At 42.1% G+C, this 17803-nt stretch overlaps 2 protein-coding genes, 7 non-coding genes and 1 pseudogene across 10 annotated transcripts; 8 read left to right on the top strand and 2 right to left on the bottom strand.

Moving 5' to 3' along the window:
* Positions 1-806: 806 nt before the first annotated feature.
* Positions 807-6618, bottom strand: LOC121541439 (mediator of RNA polymerase II transcription subunit 22). 2 transcript variants are annotated; one of them, XM_045208025.1, is made up of 5 exons: positions 6509-6618; positions 6141-6289; positions 5064-5144; positions 4463-4671; positions 807-1204 (listed from the first exon to the last, which is right to left on the bottom strand). In XM_045208025.1, the coding sequence occupies exons 2-5, from the start codon at positions 6261-6263 to the stop codon at positions 1003-1005; spliced, it is 615 nt and encodes a 204-aa protein (XP_045063960.1). In that variant the 5' UTR covers positions 6264-6289; positions 6509-6618; the 3' UTR covers positions 807-1002. The 2 variants fall into 2 exon arrangements, with proteins under 2 accessions (XP_045063960.1, XP_041706376.1); XM_041850442.2 differs by lacking the exon at positions 807-1204 and having other exon boundaries at positions 3436-4671.
* A 712-nt stretch (positions 6619-7330) lies between these two features.
* On the top strand, positions 7331-7407 carry LOC121542272. Its single transcript, XR_005995879.1, has one exon. It is a non-coding gene; the product is annotated as a small nucleolar RNA SNORD36 (small nucleolar RNA).
* An 80-nt stretch (positions 7408-7487) lies between these two features.
* Positions 7488-10556, top strand: LOC121541440 (60S ribosomal protein L7a; the record flags this gene model as incomplete). The annotated part of the gene is made up of 7 exons (XM_041850443.1): positions 7488-7611; positions 7843-7992; positions 8279-8419; positions 8622-8701; positions 8964-9094; positions 9345-9414; positions 10417-10556. Coding segments are annotated over 7 exons (801 nt in total), but the record flags the coding sequence as incomplete, so codon positions are not given.
* Positions 7680-7748, top strand: LOC121542240. The gene has a single exon (XR_005995849.1). It is a non-coding gene; the product is annotated as a small nucleolar RNA SNORD24 (small nucleolar RNA).
* Positions 8083-8151, top strand: LOC121542241. Its single transcript, XR_005995850.1, has one exon. It is a non-coding gene; the product is annotated as a small nucleolar RNA SNORD24 (small nucleolar RNA).
* On the top strand, positions 8470-8544 carry LOC121542228. The gene has a single exon (XR_005995839.1). It is a non-coding gene; the product is annotated as a small nucleolar RNA SNORD36 (small nucleolar RNA).
* Positions 8793-8869, top strand: LOC121542229. Its single transcript, XR_005995840.1, has one exon. It is a non-coding gene; the product is annotated as a small nucleolar RNA SNORD36 (small nucleolar RNA).
* LOC121542230 lies at positions 9199-9268 on the top strand. Its single transcript, XR_005995841.1, has one exon. It is a non-coding gene; the product is annotated as a small nucleolar RNA SNORD36 (small nucleolar RNA).
* Positions 9526-9595, top strand: LOC121542242. The gene has a single exon (XR_005995851.1). It is a non-coding gene; the product is annotated as a small nucleolar RNA SNORD24 (small nucleolar RNA).
* Positions 10557-12294: 1738 nt separating the features above from the next.
* LOC121542176 lies at positions 12295-16443 on the bottom strand (annotated as a pseudogene).
* Between the last annotated feature and the right edge of the window lie 1360 nt (positions 16444-17803).

Genomic DNA, 17803 nt, shown 5'->3' with positions numbered 1-17803 from the left:
CTACAAAAGAAATCCAAGAATGTAACATCCATACACTTGCATGACATGCAGTCCTATAGTCATACATTTAGACATGTTTTAACAGAACGAAAGAAAGTGGCATCTAGTAATACTGTACGTCTCTGAGGTAACTTTTTTTTTTTACCTAACAAAATATCAACAACAATGTACATAATGGGGATATTAAGACCAAAATAAAACATCTTTATAATCTTAGATTTTCGGGAGACAGCATTTTAAGTTGTTTGGCCCAGCTAATTAAGTCTTCAAACTAGTTGTATGAAGTATTATTATTTCTAATCTTGTCCCAACTATTCATGAATGAACAATACTAAAATGGCAAATACGTGGCTACAGATCTTACAGCATTTATGAACTGTGTTACAGTTGGTTACCACACATTTTATTGTTTCAACGGATACGTGAAGTAACCTGAGATGGATTACCATTATTGATTTAATAAAATATGTGTGATATTTGTGCAGTTTGTAGTGTAATGTTAGACCCAGAGTGATACACACTGTGATGGAGGGAGAGGTCCATTCTCTGTTCCAATAGAACGGTTGGTTGTTTAGCAACCAAACCGACCTGCGCAACTATGGGGCAAAACAGACAGGGTTGGCTTAGACTGTTGACATGTAAACTACATTTAGTCTCCAAATGTTTATTGAAAACATAAATACATTTGCACAATGAGCACTTATCTCTCAAATACATTGTTACAGTTGTTGGTTACATAGCTAGTGAATTTTTGCCATATTAGCCTAGACATGACATCAGTCAAAACACCTCAAAACAAGACACTGTATCAATAACAAGATACGAGCTGAAACGAGCCACCTACGATTCCCCACTTGGCAGTTTCTTGTCATTGTTGCTAACTATCTGACTGTTTAGAATCAAAACGCATGCCTTCCGGCCACGTCCATGCGTGTGCATAATTTTCGTGACGTTGTCAGCCAACCCGTCTATGTGCCCATCCAAATGGTCTCCTCCAGTTCTTTAGGGCTCGTCTACCGCGGCAGTGGTCCCGTGACCATTTAAGTCGTGTTTGGGGGAAGTTTCCTGTGAGGTGGGTCCGTCTGTGTCCTCCACGCCCCCATGGGCTGACCCGGATATGTCGCCCCCGTCCGGGGACGCCCAACTGTCCCAGCGCCGGTAGGCCTCGCACAGGGGCAGGTCCGTACTGTCCAACTGACTGTAGCTTTACCAGAACAAAAACCATAGGGGGGCATAGAATCAGCAAAGCACAGAGAGGAAGGGGCAGGTGAGTGTCCGACTCACATCTGGTACAGACACACACATGCACAAAAGAGACAGACAGGTATGATACACACAAAAAGTCAGGAAACAGTAGTATGAAGGACAAGCTTAAGCTCTAGAAGGATCACAGAGAAATGTTAGCTAGTAGGTTTAGTATCTGGTGCTGTGATGATGTCCCTATATACAGTGGGGGGAAAAAGTATTTAGTCAGCCACCAATTGTGCAAGTTCTCCCACTTAAAACGATGAGAGAGGCCTGTAATTTTCATCATAGGTACACGACAACTATGACAGAAATATTGAGAATTTCTTTTCCAGAAAATCACATTGTAGGATTTTTTATGAATTTATTTGCAAATTATGGTGGAAAATAAGTATTTGGTCACCTACAAACAAGCAACATTTCTGGCTCTCACAGACCTGTAACTTCTTCTTTAAGAGGGTCCTCTGTCCTCCACTCGTTACCTGTATTAATGGCACCTGTTTGAACTTGTTATCAGTATAAAAGACACCTGTCCACAACCTCAAACAGTCACACTCCAAACTCCACTATGGCCAAGACCAAAGAGCTGTCAAAGGACACCAGAAACAAAATTGTAGACCTGCACCAGGCTGGGAAGACTGAATCTGCAATAGGTAAGCAGCTTGGTCTGAAGAAATCAACTGTGGGAGCAATTATTAGGAAATGGAAGACATACAAGACCACTAATAATCTCCCTCGATCTGGGGCTCCACGCAAGATCTCACCCCGTGGGGTCAAAATGATCACAAGAACGGTGAGCAAAAATCCCAGAACCACACAGGGGGACCTAGTGAATGACCTGCAGAGAGCTGGGACCAAAGTAACAAAGCCGACCATCAGTAACACACTACGCCGCCAGGGACTCAAATCCTGCAGTGCCAGACGTGTCCCCCTGCTTAAGCCAGTACATGTCCAGGCCTGTCTGAAGTTTGCTAGAGTGCATTTGGATGATCCAGAAGAGGATTGGGAGAATGTCATATGGTCAGATGAAACCAAAATAGAACTTTTTGGTAAAAACTCAACTTGTCATGTTTGGAGGACAAAGAATGCTGAGTTGCATCCAAAGAACACCATACCTACTGTGAAGCATGGGGGTGGAAACATCATGCTTTGGGGCTGTTTTTCTGCAAAGGGACCAGGACGACTGATCTGTGTAAAGGAAAGAATGAATGGGGCCATGTATCGTGAGATTTTGAGTGAAAACCTCCTTCGTTCAGCTAGGGCATTGAAGATGAAACGTGGCTGGGTCTTTCAGCATGACAATGATCCCAAACACACCGCCCAATGCAACGAAGGAGTGGCTTCGTAAGAAGCATTTCAAGGTCCTGGAGTGGCCTAGCCAGTCTCCAGATCTCAACCCCATAGAAAATCTTTGGAGGGAGTTGAAAGTCCGTGTTGCCCAGCGACAGCCCCAAAACATCACTGCTCTAGAGGAGATCTGCATGGAGGAATGGGCCAAAATACCAGCAACAGTGTGTGAAAACCTTGTGAAGACTTACAGAAAATGTTTGACCTGTGTCATTGCCAACAAAGGGTATATAACAAAGTATTGAGAAACTTTTGTTATTGACCAAATACTTATTTTCCACCATAATTTGAAAATAAATTAATAAAAAATCCTACAATGTGATTTTCTGGATTTTCTTCCCTCATTTTGTCTGTCATAGTTGACGTGTACCTATGATGAAAATTACAGGCCTCTCTCATCTTTTTAAGTGGGAGAACTTGCACAATTGGTGGCTGACTAAATACTTTTTTCCCCCACTGTAAGTGTGTCTGTAGTCTTTCATTCCTGTCCGTCTTCGCTATTAACAGCTGCAATGTGATCTCAAAGACGGTCAACTGAACACATTCATAGCTTGTTTTTCCCCCATTTCCAAATTCAACACAATCAATGGAACATGACCTGGAGCAAAGGGTGAATGACTAACTTTGGGTCATCTTGAACTGAGTGCTAAAAACAGTAATTGTTCATATCACGTAACTGTGTACCCATAATCCCAGAAGTGTATTAGGTCCTGATGCAGGGGAAAGAACAGGAAATGCACAGGCAGAGAAAAAGAGTGGCCCGAACACCTTGCATGCCTAAAAGCAGCATCCAGAGAGACAGCCAGATTTCTCACAGTTAAACAAATTAGACAATGAACTACATTGTTTTGTCTCTAGTTTATTTTTCAATGTTTAAAAAGGGTGGGTCTATGCAGGTGACTGACATAGACTTAATACATATTGCCATAGTTGATCTTTGTGTAACAGTGCATGCTTTGTGAACACAGTTTGCACGGTTACTGGCTTGGTCACTTGTAGGCTAGCTAGGGACGGAATCGGTAGAGATACAACACTGGATTCTGTTCACACAAGTTTCTGGAACCCTCATAGAGTTTGGATTTGAGAGATGTCTAGCACTTTCCAGTCAAAAACCATTCTATAGAAAATAAATAACATAGAAAGCTTAAAATGCCTTGTGTGATTATACAATGGTTAATTGACCTATACATCCACAATTTATATTTGGGGTTAGAAAGACATGTTAAAGGAGGAAAAACTATAACAATTGAATATACTGAATAGAAATAAACTTCCAGTGATAGTATCAAAGTTTTTGTTCTTCATAAGGGTCCAAGAATTATGCTAAAAAGCATTTAACATGTATTTGTCAGACATTTCCCTTTCCTTCCTCTCCAGGTATGTTATCTTATTCATCACTTCCATTTGAGCCTATTACAAAGAACTGAGGAAGAATATAGCAAACAGATACACTAAATACTCCACACGTATGATTGATTGTAACATTTACCATGTAGAGACCTAGAATCTATCATACATAAGGATAAAAACCTCCAGAGGCATGACAAACAAGGCACTTCATTAAATTTTCAACCAAATGAAATGAGATTCTCACGATAAATGTACTGCAATTGATTTTTGACCATAGATAGATCAACTATCTATTTTGCTGTTGAACCCGGCATTTGGATATTCTAATGAAGTTGACTCGACATACAGAGACACTAACGAACTAATGGATATGACTGAGGTGGTGGGGTAAGATCAACCCTTCATAAGGCACGGCGGTGAGGGGGAATAAGTGCTATAATGTAGGGGCTAGGTTTGGGCTATAGGGCATGATGGAGTGGGCCAACTGAACAACAACTGTACAGTATGAGCCTACTTGTACCTGGAGGAGTAATATTCTTCCTCTAGCTCGTACAGGTCGATGGCGATCTCGTCGCGGAGCGAAGTGAGCTTCTTGTCGCACTCCTCCTGCAGCGAGCGCAGCTGCTGGTTCTGCAGACTGATGGCCTCATTGACCGACGGGAAGTCATTGAGGATCAAGAACTGCTTCAGGTCCGACACCAGCTTCATCAGGGACTCGCCCGCACGCACCTTTAGACACAACAACAAAGCACTGGGATTATTTTTACATTTACATTTTAGTCATTTAGCAGACGTTCTTATCCAGAGCGACTTACAGTTAGTGAGTGCATACATTTTTAATACTGGTACTTTTGCCTTGTAACATGCACTCAATACATGTTCATTATGCACCAAATGGGGAAAGCACTGACTGAAACAGGGAGGGACTACCAACGTTTTTAGTTGCAAAAGATTTTAAACGTTTTCTGTTTCATGCCCCAATGAACATGAGCCAGGATTAAATTCCATGTTTATCATTTACTTTACTAGTGTCATGAATCTACACTCTGGGGTTTAAAGGCAAGCTCGTTTAGTTTCAAGGGGAGTCTGGGTGGTATGTATGTATAGTATAATGTACTTACGATGTTGGCTGCTCTGACATGCATCTCATAGTGGTCCTGCTCAGCCTGTGTAGCCCGAGAGACCTGTGTCTCATCCTCTACCTGAAGCAAAACAACCCAACACATTTTGGTTGGACCATAGTGATGACTCTTTGGGTTGAACCATCATTCTTTCCGTTTTAAAAAAAACACACTAGAAAAAAAAGGTTTTCTGTTTCTCTCTCTCGCTCACACAGACAAACACACACACACTATGTCTCACCACCCAGCGCATCACCGAGCTCCCAGCTATCCAGGACGTACATGCCAGGTGGTGTCTGAGAAAGGCCCGAAAAATTGCCAAAGACTCCAGCCACCCGAGACATGTTCTCCATGCTCCCGTCTGGCAGGCAGTACCAGTGCATCAAGGCTCAGACAAACAGACTCCTAAACAACTTTTATCCCCTGGCCATAAGACTGTAAAATTGCTAACAACTACTGCTCTCTCTCTCCCACAGACTATCCACACTGACTCTATGCCAATCCACAGGTCTCTACACACTCAGACACTACCTACGCTGCTGCTAAAATGATTATTGATTAGATGTATTACTCCATTCCGCAGCTGTCCATTGATTATCAATTGCCATTACCAATAGTATTTCCTGTATATATTTATCCTGCTACTGGTCACTATTACTCCTGTTTAAATGTATATATTACCATTAGTATATTACCATAAGTATTTATACATTCCTGCTACCAGTAACTTTTCTGCCCTGTTCACATGTATATCCTACTACCAGTCACTTTTTATGTATAAACCCACCTCAACAACTCCAGTACCAATGCACATTGAATAAGGTACTGGCACTGACCAGTACATAATGTAATAAAATGTTCTTTAACTCTCATCATAGTTCTTATGTGGCTTTTATTCTTACTTGTATTTGTTATTCTATTTTCTATATTATTATTATTATTATTATCACTGCATTGTTGGGAAAGAGCTCTCAAGGTAGGAATTTCACTGTACTTTTTTTTTTTACACTGGTTGTATCCTGTGCACGTGGCACACACACACACACACACACACAAATATCGTAATGTTACAGCTACCTTTGCAGTTTTGATGATTTCTGTGAGGTTGTCTAGAATGGACCTGATATCATCCTTCAGTCTTTTGTTGTAGTTCTGAAGAAGGCTCTCCTTGCTTTGAGGGAGCGCTCTTTGATTGGCCATCGTATTCAGGAATGTAAACAAACCCACTAAAAGCACATAAATGAGATAAAGAACATAAAATACGATCATAAAGTTATGTTGTTAACCAGAAAAATAAAACGGCATGTGCATGGCACTAGCTAGCGCATCACCAGTGTCTTGACTTTCTCCACTTGGAAAAATGTACATAGAAATGCATGTTTAGACATATCCTATGTTTGTGCACCCTATATTATGTCTAAAATTATTAATGACAACTCACTTACCTCCCAATTCATTGTTGAAAAATACTATTTATAAAATTAGAAACATCCCGTTCAAAAACAACCCTGCCGTCGATTGTTCATGACGTCACATCAAGGTATCGCGGTACTTAAATTACCCACAATCCATAGGTCTTCCTTTCTATCTGATCCAACATGGTGAGTGTACGGGTATTTCATTTGGTGGGGAGAATATACATGTTTTCATCCTTTACCATCTTCTTCATATAACGTTAATGTGTCATAAAAGTGACCGTTATTTATTGAACATAACCAAAGTACCCATTTCAAGTTTGTATGGTGTGAAAATGTTTTGCTGTTTTATCTGAAATCTACCCTGACTTGGTAATGATATTGCCGGTGGCAGTTGTCTGCCGGACTACCAGCCATACAGCGTGCTTTAACACCATCAGTGTCTTGGAATTTGTTGAAATGCAGTTTATGTAAACGTTAAATCATGCATTACACTTGTTAGGCATGTTAAAAAATGTTGTGTAGTTGCTTTGCGACTAGACGGTTAGCTAGTAACGTAGCTAGCGAGTGGGCTAATTAATGTCGAAGGCCTAAACTCGCATCAGTCAGTACAGGTTACGGGTCTCTCTCTTCCATGCGACCTGAATGGGTTAACTCATTGTCCTTAACGGTAGTAGTGTAGGATATTTAAATTGTTAATTAATTGCAAGTTGTCATATAAACCATTATGCCTTTGCGAGCTGGGTAGCTAGCTAACTAGGCAGCCATAGCTAATGTTAACTCGAAAAACAGTAGTGTTGATGAGAACTCGCGTCAAGCATATGATCAATCACTGACGTTTATTTCAGGCTTTTGCAATGATGCTTTGAATTTCTTGAACTGAATCTTTTATGTTGATTCAAAACACGAGCTTTTTAACCCTGAGCTAAAGCCACAGTAAAGTTATATTCTGTGAAATGTATTTGACCAAGCTAACATGTATGCTGACCAGTCTACTTGTTGCCTTTGACAGCCTAAAGGCAAGAAGTCTAAGGGGAAGAAGGTGGCACCAGCCCCTTCAGTGGGCAAGAAACATGAGGCCAAGAAAGTGGTCAACCCCCTGTTCGAGAAGAGGCCAAAAAACTATGGCATTGGTGAGTTAAGTGAACCTGGGATTTCTTAGATTTTCAGTAACCGTTCCAAATCTTCCCATGTCAGCCTGTGCAGATGATGTAAAGAATATTTGCTATCTTAACAACAATGCAGACAACCCACCAAGATCGCTGATGCACTTGTTCCATGATTGTAGTGGCCTCAGGCTGTTTTCTGATCATACAAAAGTGATTGGATGCATTATACCCCCCCCTCCCCATGTTTGTTTATAGGTCAGGACATCCAGCCCAAGCGTGATCTGACACGCTTTGTGAAATGGCCCCGCTACATCCGCCTGCAGAGGCAGCGCTCCATCCTGTACAAGCGTCTGAAGGTCCCCCCTGCGATCAACCAATTCACCCAGGCACTGGACCGTCAGACCGGTAAGTCTATGCATGAGCTTATCAATGTCGTTGAGTTGTCTATTGGCATGGGGGAATTGTTTCTGAAGATGGCTGGAATATTGTGGGTTATGCAGATGATGTGAAAGAATATTTGCTAACTGAACAGCAATGTTGACACCCACCAAGATCACTGATGCACCTTACTGTACTTGAAAGACCCTCGAGCTATCCGTGTGGCTCCCTAACTTTAGATAACTTGAGTTGCAGATGTTTTCTGAAATGCCTCCGAGCCAGTGGGATGTACTAATTCTCTATTTCCCATCAGCCACACAGCTGTTCAAGCTGGCCCACAAGTACAGGCCGGAGACCAAGCAGGAAAAGAAGCAGAGGCTGCTGGCCCGCGCTGAGCAGAAGGCCGCTGGAAAGGGAGACGCCCCAACCAAGAGGCCTCCTGTTCTCCGTGCAGGTGAGGCATGATGGATTGCAATTATTTTTTGATTACATACTTTGGCCTTGATGCAATGATGTTTGAATTTCTTCACCTGAAACAATCATGTAGTTTTTTTATTGAGCTTTTTAACCCTGAGCATCAGCCATAAGTATTGTTTTAGTTCAACAGAACTCTTGGTTGAACGTGGGTTTGATATCCATATTGAATTCTCCCATAGGTGTGAACACAGTCACCACTCTAGTGGAAAGCAAGAAGGCCCAGCTGGTGGTCATTGCCCACGATGTGGACCCTATTGAGGTAGGACTCCTTTCACCATTCTATGCTTATTTTGTGCGTTATGGGTGAGCTGTTGCAGGCTTGATCATTATTCATGGGGAAATGTGGTCGTTCGCAATGATGCTTGAATTTCTTCACCTGAATCCTCCATGTGGATCAAAACATACGAGCTTTTTAATTCTGAGCTAAGACCACTGTATTGTAGAAGCGAAAGCACAGTCACAAATGTTTGCTCCATAAAGAATAGATACTTATACTTGTCGTTTTCTTGTCCCCTCTGTAGCTGGTGGTGTTCCTGCCCGCTCTGTGTCGTAAGATGGGCGTCCCTTACTGCATTGTCAAGGGCAAGGCCAGGCTGGGAAGACTGGTGCACAGAAAGACCTGCACTTCAGTTGCCTTCACACAGACAAACCCGTAAGTAACAGGTGGAAACGCCAAACACTTGTGAAAGTGGTTGATGCACTGAGGCCTACCTCTGGGAAGTTGGGCTTGTGCTTTATAATATCGATGAAATCCTTTGGTAATGATGTATGAATTTCTTCAACTGAACAACCATGTGGCTTTATAAGCTTTTTAACCCTGAACCAAAAGATTGTGTGCGGTTTAACTGGATCTCAAATGTTCTTTGTGACGATTCACTGATAACATGTTCCTACCTTTTCAGTGAGGACAAAGGTGCCCTTGCCAAGCTGGTGGAAGCCATCAAGACCAACTACAATGACAGATACGAGGAGGTGAGTGGCTGGTCTGACCACCATCTGTTAATATTGACTAGTAGTCAAGCCACCATGTTTCGGTGTCCTGACGATGGAATGGATTATCTTGCGGGTTCAAATTTGGGTTTTTGCAGATGACGTGAAATAATATTTGCTATCTTAACAGGGATGCTGACACCCACCAGGATCACTTGATGCAATTTTCTTGACAGACCTTTACCATGTGTTAATTTCTGTATATGGCTTTAGGGCTGGGAATTGCCAGGGACCTCACGAATCATAGGCGCTGATACGATATGTATTGCGATTTTATGTTCCAAACATTACATTTACATTTTAGTCATTTAGCAGACGCTCTTATCCAGAGCGACTTACAGTTAGTGAATACATATATTTTTTATATATTTTTTTATACTGGCCCCCCGTGGGAATCGAACCCACAACCATGGCGTTGCAAACACCATGCTCTATCAACTGAGCTGCATCCCTGCCGGCCATTCCCTCCCCTACCCTGGACGACGCTGGGCCAATTGTGCGCCGCCCATGAGTCTCCCGGTCGCGGCCGGCTGCTACAGAGCCTGGATTCGAACCAGGATCTCTAGTGGCACAGTTAGCACTGCGATGCAGTGCCTTAGACCACTGCGCCACTCAGGAGTACATATTGCTCACTGTACGCTGCAGGGAGACTGAGGGCATGATAATGAGTTTTGATCAGTCAGGGAAATGGTAGTGCTGAACAGACTGGCTCACTATTTTTGGGGGATTGAACAAGCTATAGGATAAATGCCTGCCTTTTGGCGCAGGTACAGCAGACTAGCACTAGCTAACGCTAACTTTTACAAACCGATACGGGTGTCAAATCTATCGTCCAAAAATATTGCGACGTCGCTACATAACTGGAGGTGATCTGGAGGCACACAAGTCACCTCATTGCCGCAGTCTTCCCCTTTGTCTCTGAAAGGTCTTCATTATGCCAATCCGGACTTCAATTAAATCATGACAATTTGCTTCCTTTCCTAGATCCGTCGTCACTGGGGAGGTGGTATCATGGGCCCTAAGTCCACAGCCCGCATCACAAAGCTGGAGAAGGCAAAGGCCAAGGAACTGGCCACCAAGCTTGGATAAACTGTTTGCTATTAAAATAAATGTCCCAAGAAATATGCTGTTTTTTTCTTGTCTTTTGTCAATACTGAACCCAAAAAATATCAACTCAACATGAAATCTGTGAAATTGTTGTACTGAGTTAGTTCATAGAAGAAAATCAGTCAATTGAAATAAACTAAGCTCTAATCTATGGATTTCACATGGGCCTTGGAGGGCATAGGCTCACCCACTTTGACTGACAGACCAGGGCCAGCCAATCAATGACTTTTTCCCCACAACGTCTTTATTACAGACAGAAATACTCCTCAGACAATTCCTTAGGTGAAGAAGCTGTATGTGGAGATCAAGGGCTGGCGTGGTTACAAGTGGCCTGCAGTCTAGAGGCCGGTTGGACTTACTGCCAAATTCTCTAAACTGACATTGGAGGCAGATTGTGGTAGAGAAATGAAGATTACATTCACAGGCAACAGCTCTGGTGGACATTCTTGCAGTCATTCCAATTGCAGTTTTTTTTTTTTTCCTTTACCCCTGTACGAACTTGGGAGAGGCGACGGTCGAGAGCCATGCGTCCTCCGAAACACCAACTGCACATTTTAAAGTGGCCTTTTATCGTCCCCAGTACAAGATGGACCTGTTTCAATATAAATTAATTTGAGAAATGTGCATTTTGTGCATATGGAACTTTTTTTCTGGGATTTCATGAAACATGGGATCAACATTGTTTTTGTTCAGTATAATTATTTATGTAACATTGTTTTTGTTCAGTATAATTATTTATGTTTTAACCTATTTGAAGCTGGATATCATTGTGCTGATCACTAAAACATCAATGCCAGTCAGAGGTTAGCTGTTGATATACTGTGGGGAATATAGTGGCACATTTTGCATGACCATAGATGTTCAGATTTTAAGACAGTGCCAGGTTTTTATTTGTCCATTCTTCAAGGCAAAACTGCTCCAGCTCCTTCAAGTTGGATGGGTTCTGCTGGTGTACAGCGATCTTTCAGTCATACCACAGATTCTCAATTGGATTGAGGTCTGGGCTTTGACTAAGCCATTCCAAGATATTTAAATGTTTCCCTTTAAACCACTTGAGTGTTGCTTTAGCAGTATGCTTAGGGTCATTGTGCTGCTGGAAGGTGAACCTCTGTCCCAGTCTCACATCTCTCGAAGACTGACAGGTTTCCCTCAAGAATTTCCCTGTATTTAGTGCCATCCATCATTCAATTCTGACCAGTTTCCCAGTCCCTGCTGATGAAAAACATCCCCACAGCATGATGCTGCCACCACCATGCTTCACTGTGGGGATGGTGATGAGAGGTGTTGGGTTTGCGCCAGACATAGCGTTTTCCTTGATGGCCAAAAAGCTCAATTTTAGTCTCATCTGACCAGAGTACCTTCTTCCATATGTTTGGGGAGTCTCCCACATGCCTTTTGGCGAACACCAAATGTGTTTGCTTATTTTTTTTCTTTAAGCAATGGCTTTTCTCTGGCCACTCTTCCGGCTTAAAGTGGTCCTATGGACAGATACTCCAATCTCCGCTTTGCAGCTCCTTCAGGGTTATCCTTGGTCTCTTTGTTGCCTCTGATTAATGCCCTCCTTGCCTGGTCCGTGAGTTTTGGTGGGCGGCCCTCTCTTCACAGGTTTGTTGTGCATATTCTTTCCATTTTCTAATAATGGATTTAATGGTGCTCCGTCGGATGTTCAAAGTTTCAGATATTTTTTCATAACCCAACCCTGATCTGTAATTTTGTGTATGTCCATTACATGAAATCCAAATAAAAATCAATTTAAATTACAGGTTGTAATGCAACAAAATAGGAAAAACGCCAAGGGGGATGAATACTTTTGCAAGGCACAATATGTACAATGATTTGTGTAGTATCGCCACTTCACCCGAATTAAGTGGTGAAACTATCCAGGCCTAAGTGTGAAGAATACTTAGACTGATCAATCATTACACAATCGTAGATATACTGAATGAATAGACAAGAAGCATTGTGGGTATTACATCACACTTTAGTGTATATACACAATCCAACTATTTACACATTTGTCAAAATAAAAAGCAAGTCAATTGAAGTACCTACAGCTGCTTCTATTCTTCCATGATCTGTCCACGTGGTATATTCATGGCATCTTGAACAATGTATTCATTTACACAATCCTTTTGATGAACTTTGCATACCACATGTAAGAGGTTGTTGCGCAGAGGCCATACCTACAGATGGGAAGAGAAGCACTCATTAGATGTGCATAATTCTATTTATGCAATCCAGGCCCAAGAGGCTAGGCTATACCCAGTGAAGAAAAAAATAGGGACATTGATTGTGATATGAACAATTCTGAAACCCACCACATCATAATGTACTGCATATGTTCACTCCTGAGGGTGACTCGGGTCTGTCCTCCTATAGGTCCACCCGGAATTGTGCTGTCCGAGAATAAAAAAAACAAACCTAAGCTTTCCATTTATTCTCAAAGAAGCACACATTACCAACACACTTTCGCTAAAAGAAAATGTTGGGAAATGCAGTTATTCCAAACCTCCACAGGGAATGTTAATTGCCATTCAAATACCTTATTTTCGGACACATCATGCTTGATCATCATATCCATGCAATTAAAACAACGTGCAAGATTACTAATACTAAGAGCTCAGCATCGATGAAGATCTGCTCGGCCTCTGGGACTCTGGCCATGGCCAGGTTGCGGTAGTGCCAGCGGTTGTGCTCCACATCGTTTTGTAGCACAAAGGGTTTGCGGATCTGTCAGCCTCGTCATCTACCTACAGGGCAGCACAATGACAAAGTCATCACCTATAACATAAGAGTATGGCGCTTGCAATGTCAAGATTGTGGGTTCAAATCCCGCGGGCCACCCATGTGTAAAATATATGCATATGGATAAAAGCATCTGCTAAATGGCTTATTTAGTATACTGTATGAACTTTGCAGTTTTGCAACTTGGGAGTCTTTAATTAGACAATGAATAGGGAGTCACGTTTACCTGTCCCTTCATCCTGGTTTCTGGTTTGATCTTCTTCCTTGGAACATATCCTCTGTTTAGGATAGTAATCCTGTGAAATATATACAACAATGTCAACAATAACTTTTGTGTAATGAGATTATAATCTCTTCAAATGTTGTAGTTCACATACAAAACTACTGTAGAAAGGGAACTGGGTGAGATTTAGGACCTTATTATTGACTGGTGCAGTAGAATTGGTTGTGGATTATGTTGAATGGAGTATGTTTACATCATACCCTGGTAAAGTAGAATAAGGTAATGAGTAGAGTTCTTACCCTAGGTCGGTACAGTAGAACGGTGTAACGACATTGGCTCCAGTCTCGCCACTGGATGACATTGGCTCCAGTCTCGCCTACCTCCCTGGCCTCTTTCTCTGGGTCGACAGGCGAGCGGGGTAAGATGTACATCTCCTTGGAGTGGTCATAGCGCCCACGCACCTTCACTCTCCTGTACTGCAGGTCATTCAGCTCCAGAGGTCTAGGAAGCAAAGACACATAACAAGAACATTACAAACACTTCCAGTCTGACCTAAAAAGGCAAGACAACGTAATTATGTGCAATTATGTCTGATAACTAGTGATTGTGTCACTCACTCAATAGGAAGAGAGATAGGTTCTGCGGAGGTAAAACTCCTGAGTTCTGCAATCAACTGCATTTTCCATTCCTGCCGTTTCACCTGAGTAGAAGAGTGACTTAGGTCAGTATCATTTTTCATATATTTACATTTACATTTTAGTCATTTAGCAGACGCTCTTATCCAGAGCGACTTACAGTTAGTGAATACATATTTTTTTATACTGGCCCCCCGTGGGAATCGAACCCACAACCCTGGCGTTGCAAACGCCATGCTCTATCAACTGAGCTACATCCCTGCCGGCCATTCCCTCCCCTACCCTGGACGACGCTGGGCCAATTGTGCGCCGCCCATGAGTCTCCCGGTCGCGGCCGGCTACGACAGAGCCTGGATACGAACCAGGATCTCTAGTGGCACAGTTAGCACTGCGATGCAGTGCCTAGGTCCTCTGTAGCTCAGCTGGTAGAGCACGGCGCTTGCAACGCCAAGGTAGTGGGTTCGATCCCCGGGACCACCCATGCACAAAAATGTATGCATGCATGACTGTAAGTCGCTTTGGATAAAAGCGTCTGCTAAATGGCATATTATTATTATTATTATTATTATCTATTCTAGAGGTTTGAACAACTGTATAGACGGGTTACCTGACAATGTCACGAAAACATTGTGTGCGCTTCAATGGTGCAGAAGTCCGTGTCATATCTTGTTATTGATACCATGTCTTGTTTTTAGGTGTTTTGACTGATGTCCCGTCTATGCTAATATGGCAAAAGTTTGCTAGCTAGCTAACCAACAACTGTTACAATGTATTTGAGAGACAAGTGCTCATTGTGCAACTTTATGTTTTCAATAAACATTTGGAAACTAAATATAGTTTACATGTTGTCAACAATCTAAGCCAACCCTGTCTGTTTTGCCCCATAGTTGCGCACATGTCGGTTTTGTTGCTAAACAACCAACCCCTAGCCATATTAGCATAGACGTGACATCAGTCAAAACACCTCAAAACATGACATGGTATCAAGAATAAGATCAAATGAGCAGAAACAAGCCACTTATGATTCACCACATGGCAGTTTCTTGTCATTGTTGCTAGCTACACTATATATACACAAAAGTATGTGGACACCCCTTCAAATTAGTGGATTCGGCTATTTCAGCCACACCCGTTGCTGACAGGTGTATAAAATCTAGTACACAGCCATGCAATCTTCATAGACAAACATTGGCACTAGAATGGCCTCACTGATATAGGATGCCACCTTTCCAACAAGTCAGTTTGTCAAATTTCTGCCCTGCAAGAGATGCCCCGGTCAACTGTAAGTGCTGTTATTATGAAGTGGAAACGTCTAGGAGCAACAACAGCTCAGCTGCGAAGTGGTATGCAACACAAGCTCACAGAATGGGACCGTCGAGTGCTGAAGCGCGTAAAAATCGCCTGTCCTCGGTTGCAACACTCACTACAGAGTTCCAAACTGCCTCTGGAAGTAACATCAGCACAATAACTGTTCGTCGGGAGCTCCATGAAATGGGTTTCCATGGCCGAGCAGCCGCACACAAGCCTAAGATCACCATGCGTAATGCCACGCGTCGGCTGGAGTGGTGTAAAGCTTGCCACCATTGGACTCTGGCGCAGTGGAAATGCGTTCTCTATAGTGATGAATCACGCTTCACCATCTGGCAGTCCAACGGACGAATCTTGGTTTGGCGGATGCCAGGAGAACGCTACCTGCCCGAATGCATAGTACCAACTGTAAGGAATAATGGAATGGGGCTGTTTTTCACGGTTTGGGCTAGGCCCCTTAGTTCCAGTGAAGGGAAATCTTAACGCTACAGCATACAATGACATTCTAGACCATTCTGTGCTTCCAACTTTGTGGCAACAGTTTGGGGAAGGCCCTTTCCTGTTTCAGTATGACAATGCCACTGTGCACAAAACGAGGTCCATATAGAAATAGTTTGTCGAGATCGGTGTAGAAGACCTTGACTGGCCTGCACAGAGCCCTGACCTAAACCCCATCTAACACCTTTGGGATGAATTGGAACGCCGACTGCGAGCCAGGCCTAATCGACCAACATCAGTGCCAGACCTCACTAATGCTCTTGTGGCTGAATGGAAGCAAGTCCCCGCAGCAATATTACATACTTTTGGTAATGTAGTGTATCTGACCATCCATAACCCACAGCCTTACATTGTCAGCTAACCCGAATAATGGAGCCATACCTGCCATGTCCCAAGACCTAATGTGGTGGCAGGAATCAGAAGCAGGAACATTTTGAGGAAGGAGTCCTCTCCCTTCTCTGCTCTGGCAGCTGTGAAGTTTGACAGTCGGGCAAAGTTGATTCACTTGCCTGTTTTAAATATACTTAAGTATCAAAAGTAAATGGAATTGCTCAAATGTACTTAAGTATCAAAAGTAAAAGTATAAATCATTTCAAATTCCTTATATTAAGCAAACCACACAGGATTATTTTAATTTTTTTACGGATAGCCAGGGGCACACTCCAACACTCAGACATTATTTACAAACGAAGCATTTGTGTTTAGTGAGTCCTCCATATCTGAGGCAGTAGGGATGACCTGGGATGTTCTCTTGATAAGTGTGTGAATTGGACCATTTTCCTGTCAAAATGTAACGAGTACTTTTGGGTGTCAGGGAAAATGTATGGAGTAAAAAGTAAATTATTTTCTTCAGGAATGTAGTTAAGTAAAAGTAGCCAAAAATATAAATAGTAAAGTACAGATACAAAAAAAAAACTACTTAAGTAGTACTTCAAAGTATTTTTACTTAAGTACTTTACACCACTGGCTTGGAACTTGTCTTAAACATTACCTTCTGCTCGTTTGAAGAGAGGCAGTCGTGGCAATAAGAGAGTCCTCTTGAAATAAATTGCATGCGATTAAAAAAAAATAAAAAATCTATAATTATAACTTTAGATGCGGTCGAACTCTGGAATTTATGCAACACAGCTAGCTTGACGTTAGCTATCTAGCTAGCTAAAACACAATTTTATGCAGTTAGCCATGTATAATAACTTACATTGTTTTTTATTATCTTCAGGGTCTTACTAGAGCATGCGAACATACATTTTAAACTACTCATAGTTACTGAAAATATCGAAAACACACAGAGCTAGTTAGGCAATTTGACAAGGCAACTGACTACTTAACTGGCATGTCCTATATGAAGGTGGAATGTTTTGGATGTAACTACATCCGGTCCAGCGTGACCTCTAAGCCACGCCCATTTAAGTCTACACACGTGCTTTTGCTTGTGCTTATGCTGTCTGTCTGTGGTTGCCGTTTTAAAAGTTTATCAGCAAGTGTTGCAATTTTATTTTGATAGTCTTAAAATGGTTATTTATTGATGATTGGTGGTTAAAGTATCAGAAAAATGACCCGCAGCATATCTCTCGCACTTGCTGTTTGAAGAGAGAGTTTACATTATTTAGCGTGTTCGTGATTGGGAAGTTTTGTTCTACAAATGGCAAGTCTTGCTTCAAAGGACTCATACCTTCAGAAATTAGCGAGTAAAGTATGTGCTCAACAGCATGAACCAAGTGTTAGAAATTGCGTAATTCAAATCTGGTATTGGAATAAGAGAAAACATAATCAAGAGATATTCAATCCAAGCTAAATTTATTATATGCAAAATGTATGTATGGGTCATTCTACAGATTCGGTGCCTTTTGTGATT

This window comes from Coregonus clupeaformis, chromosome 27 (assembly GCF_020615455.1).
Source record: "Coregonus clupeaformis isolate EN_2021a chromosome 27, ASM2061545v1, whole genome shotgun sequence".
Lineage (NCBI taxonomy): Eukaryota > Metazoa > Chordata > Actinopteri > Salmoniformes > Salmonidae > Coregonus > Coregonus clupeaformis.
The sequence above is the reverse complement of the archived record's forward strand: the minus strand, read 5'-3'. Positions and strand labels throughout refer to the sequence as shown.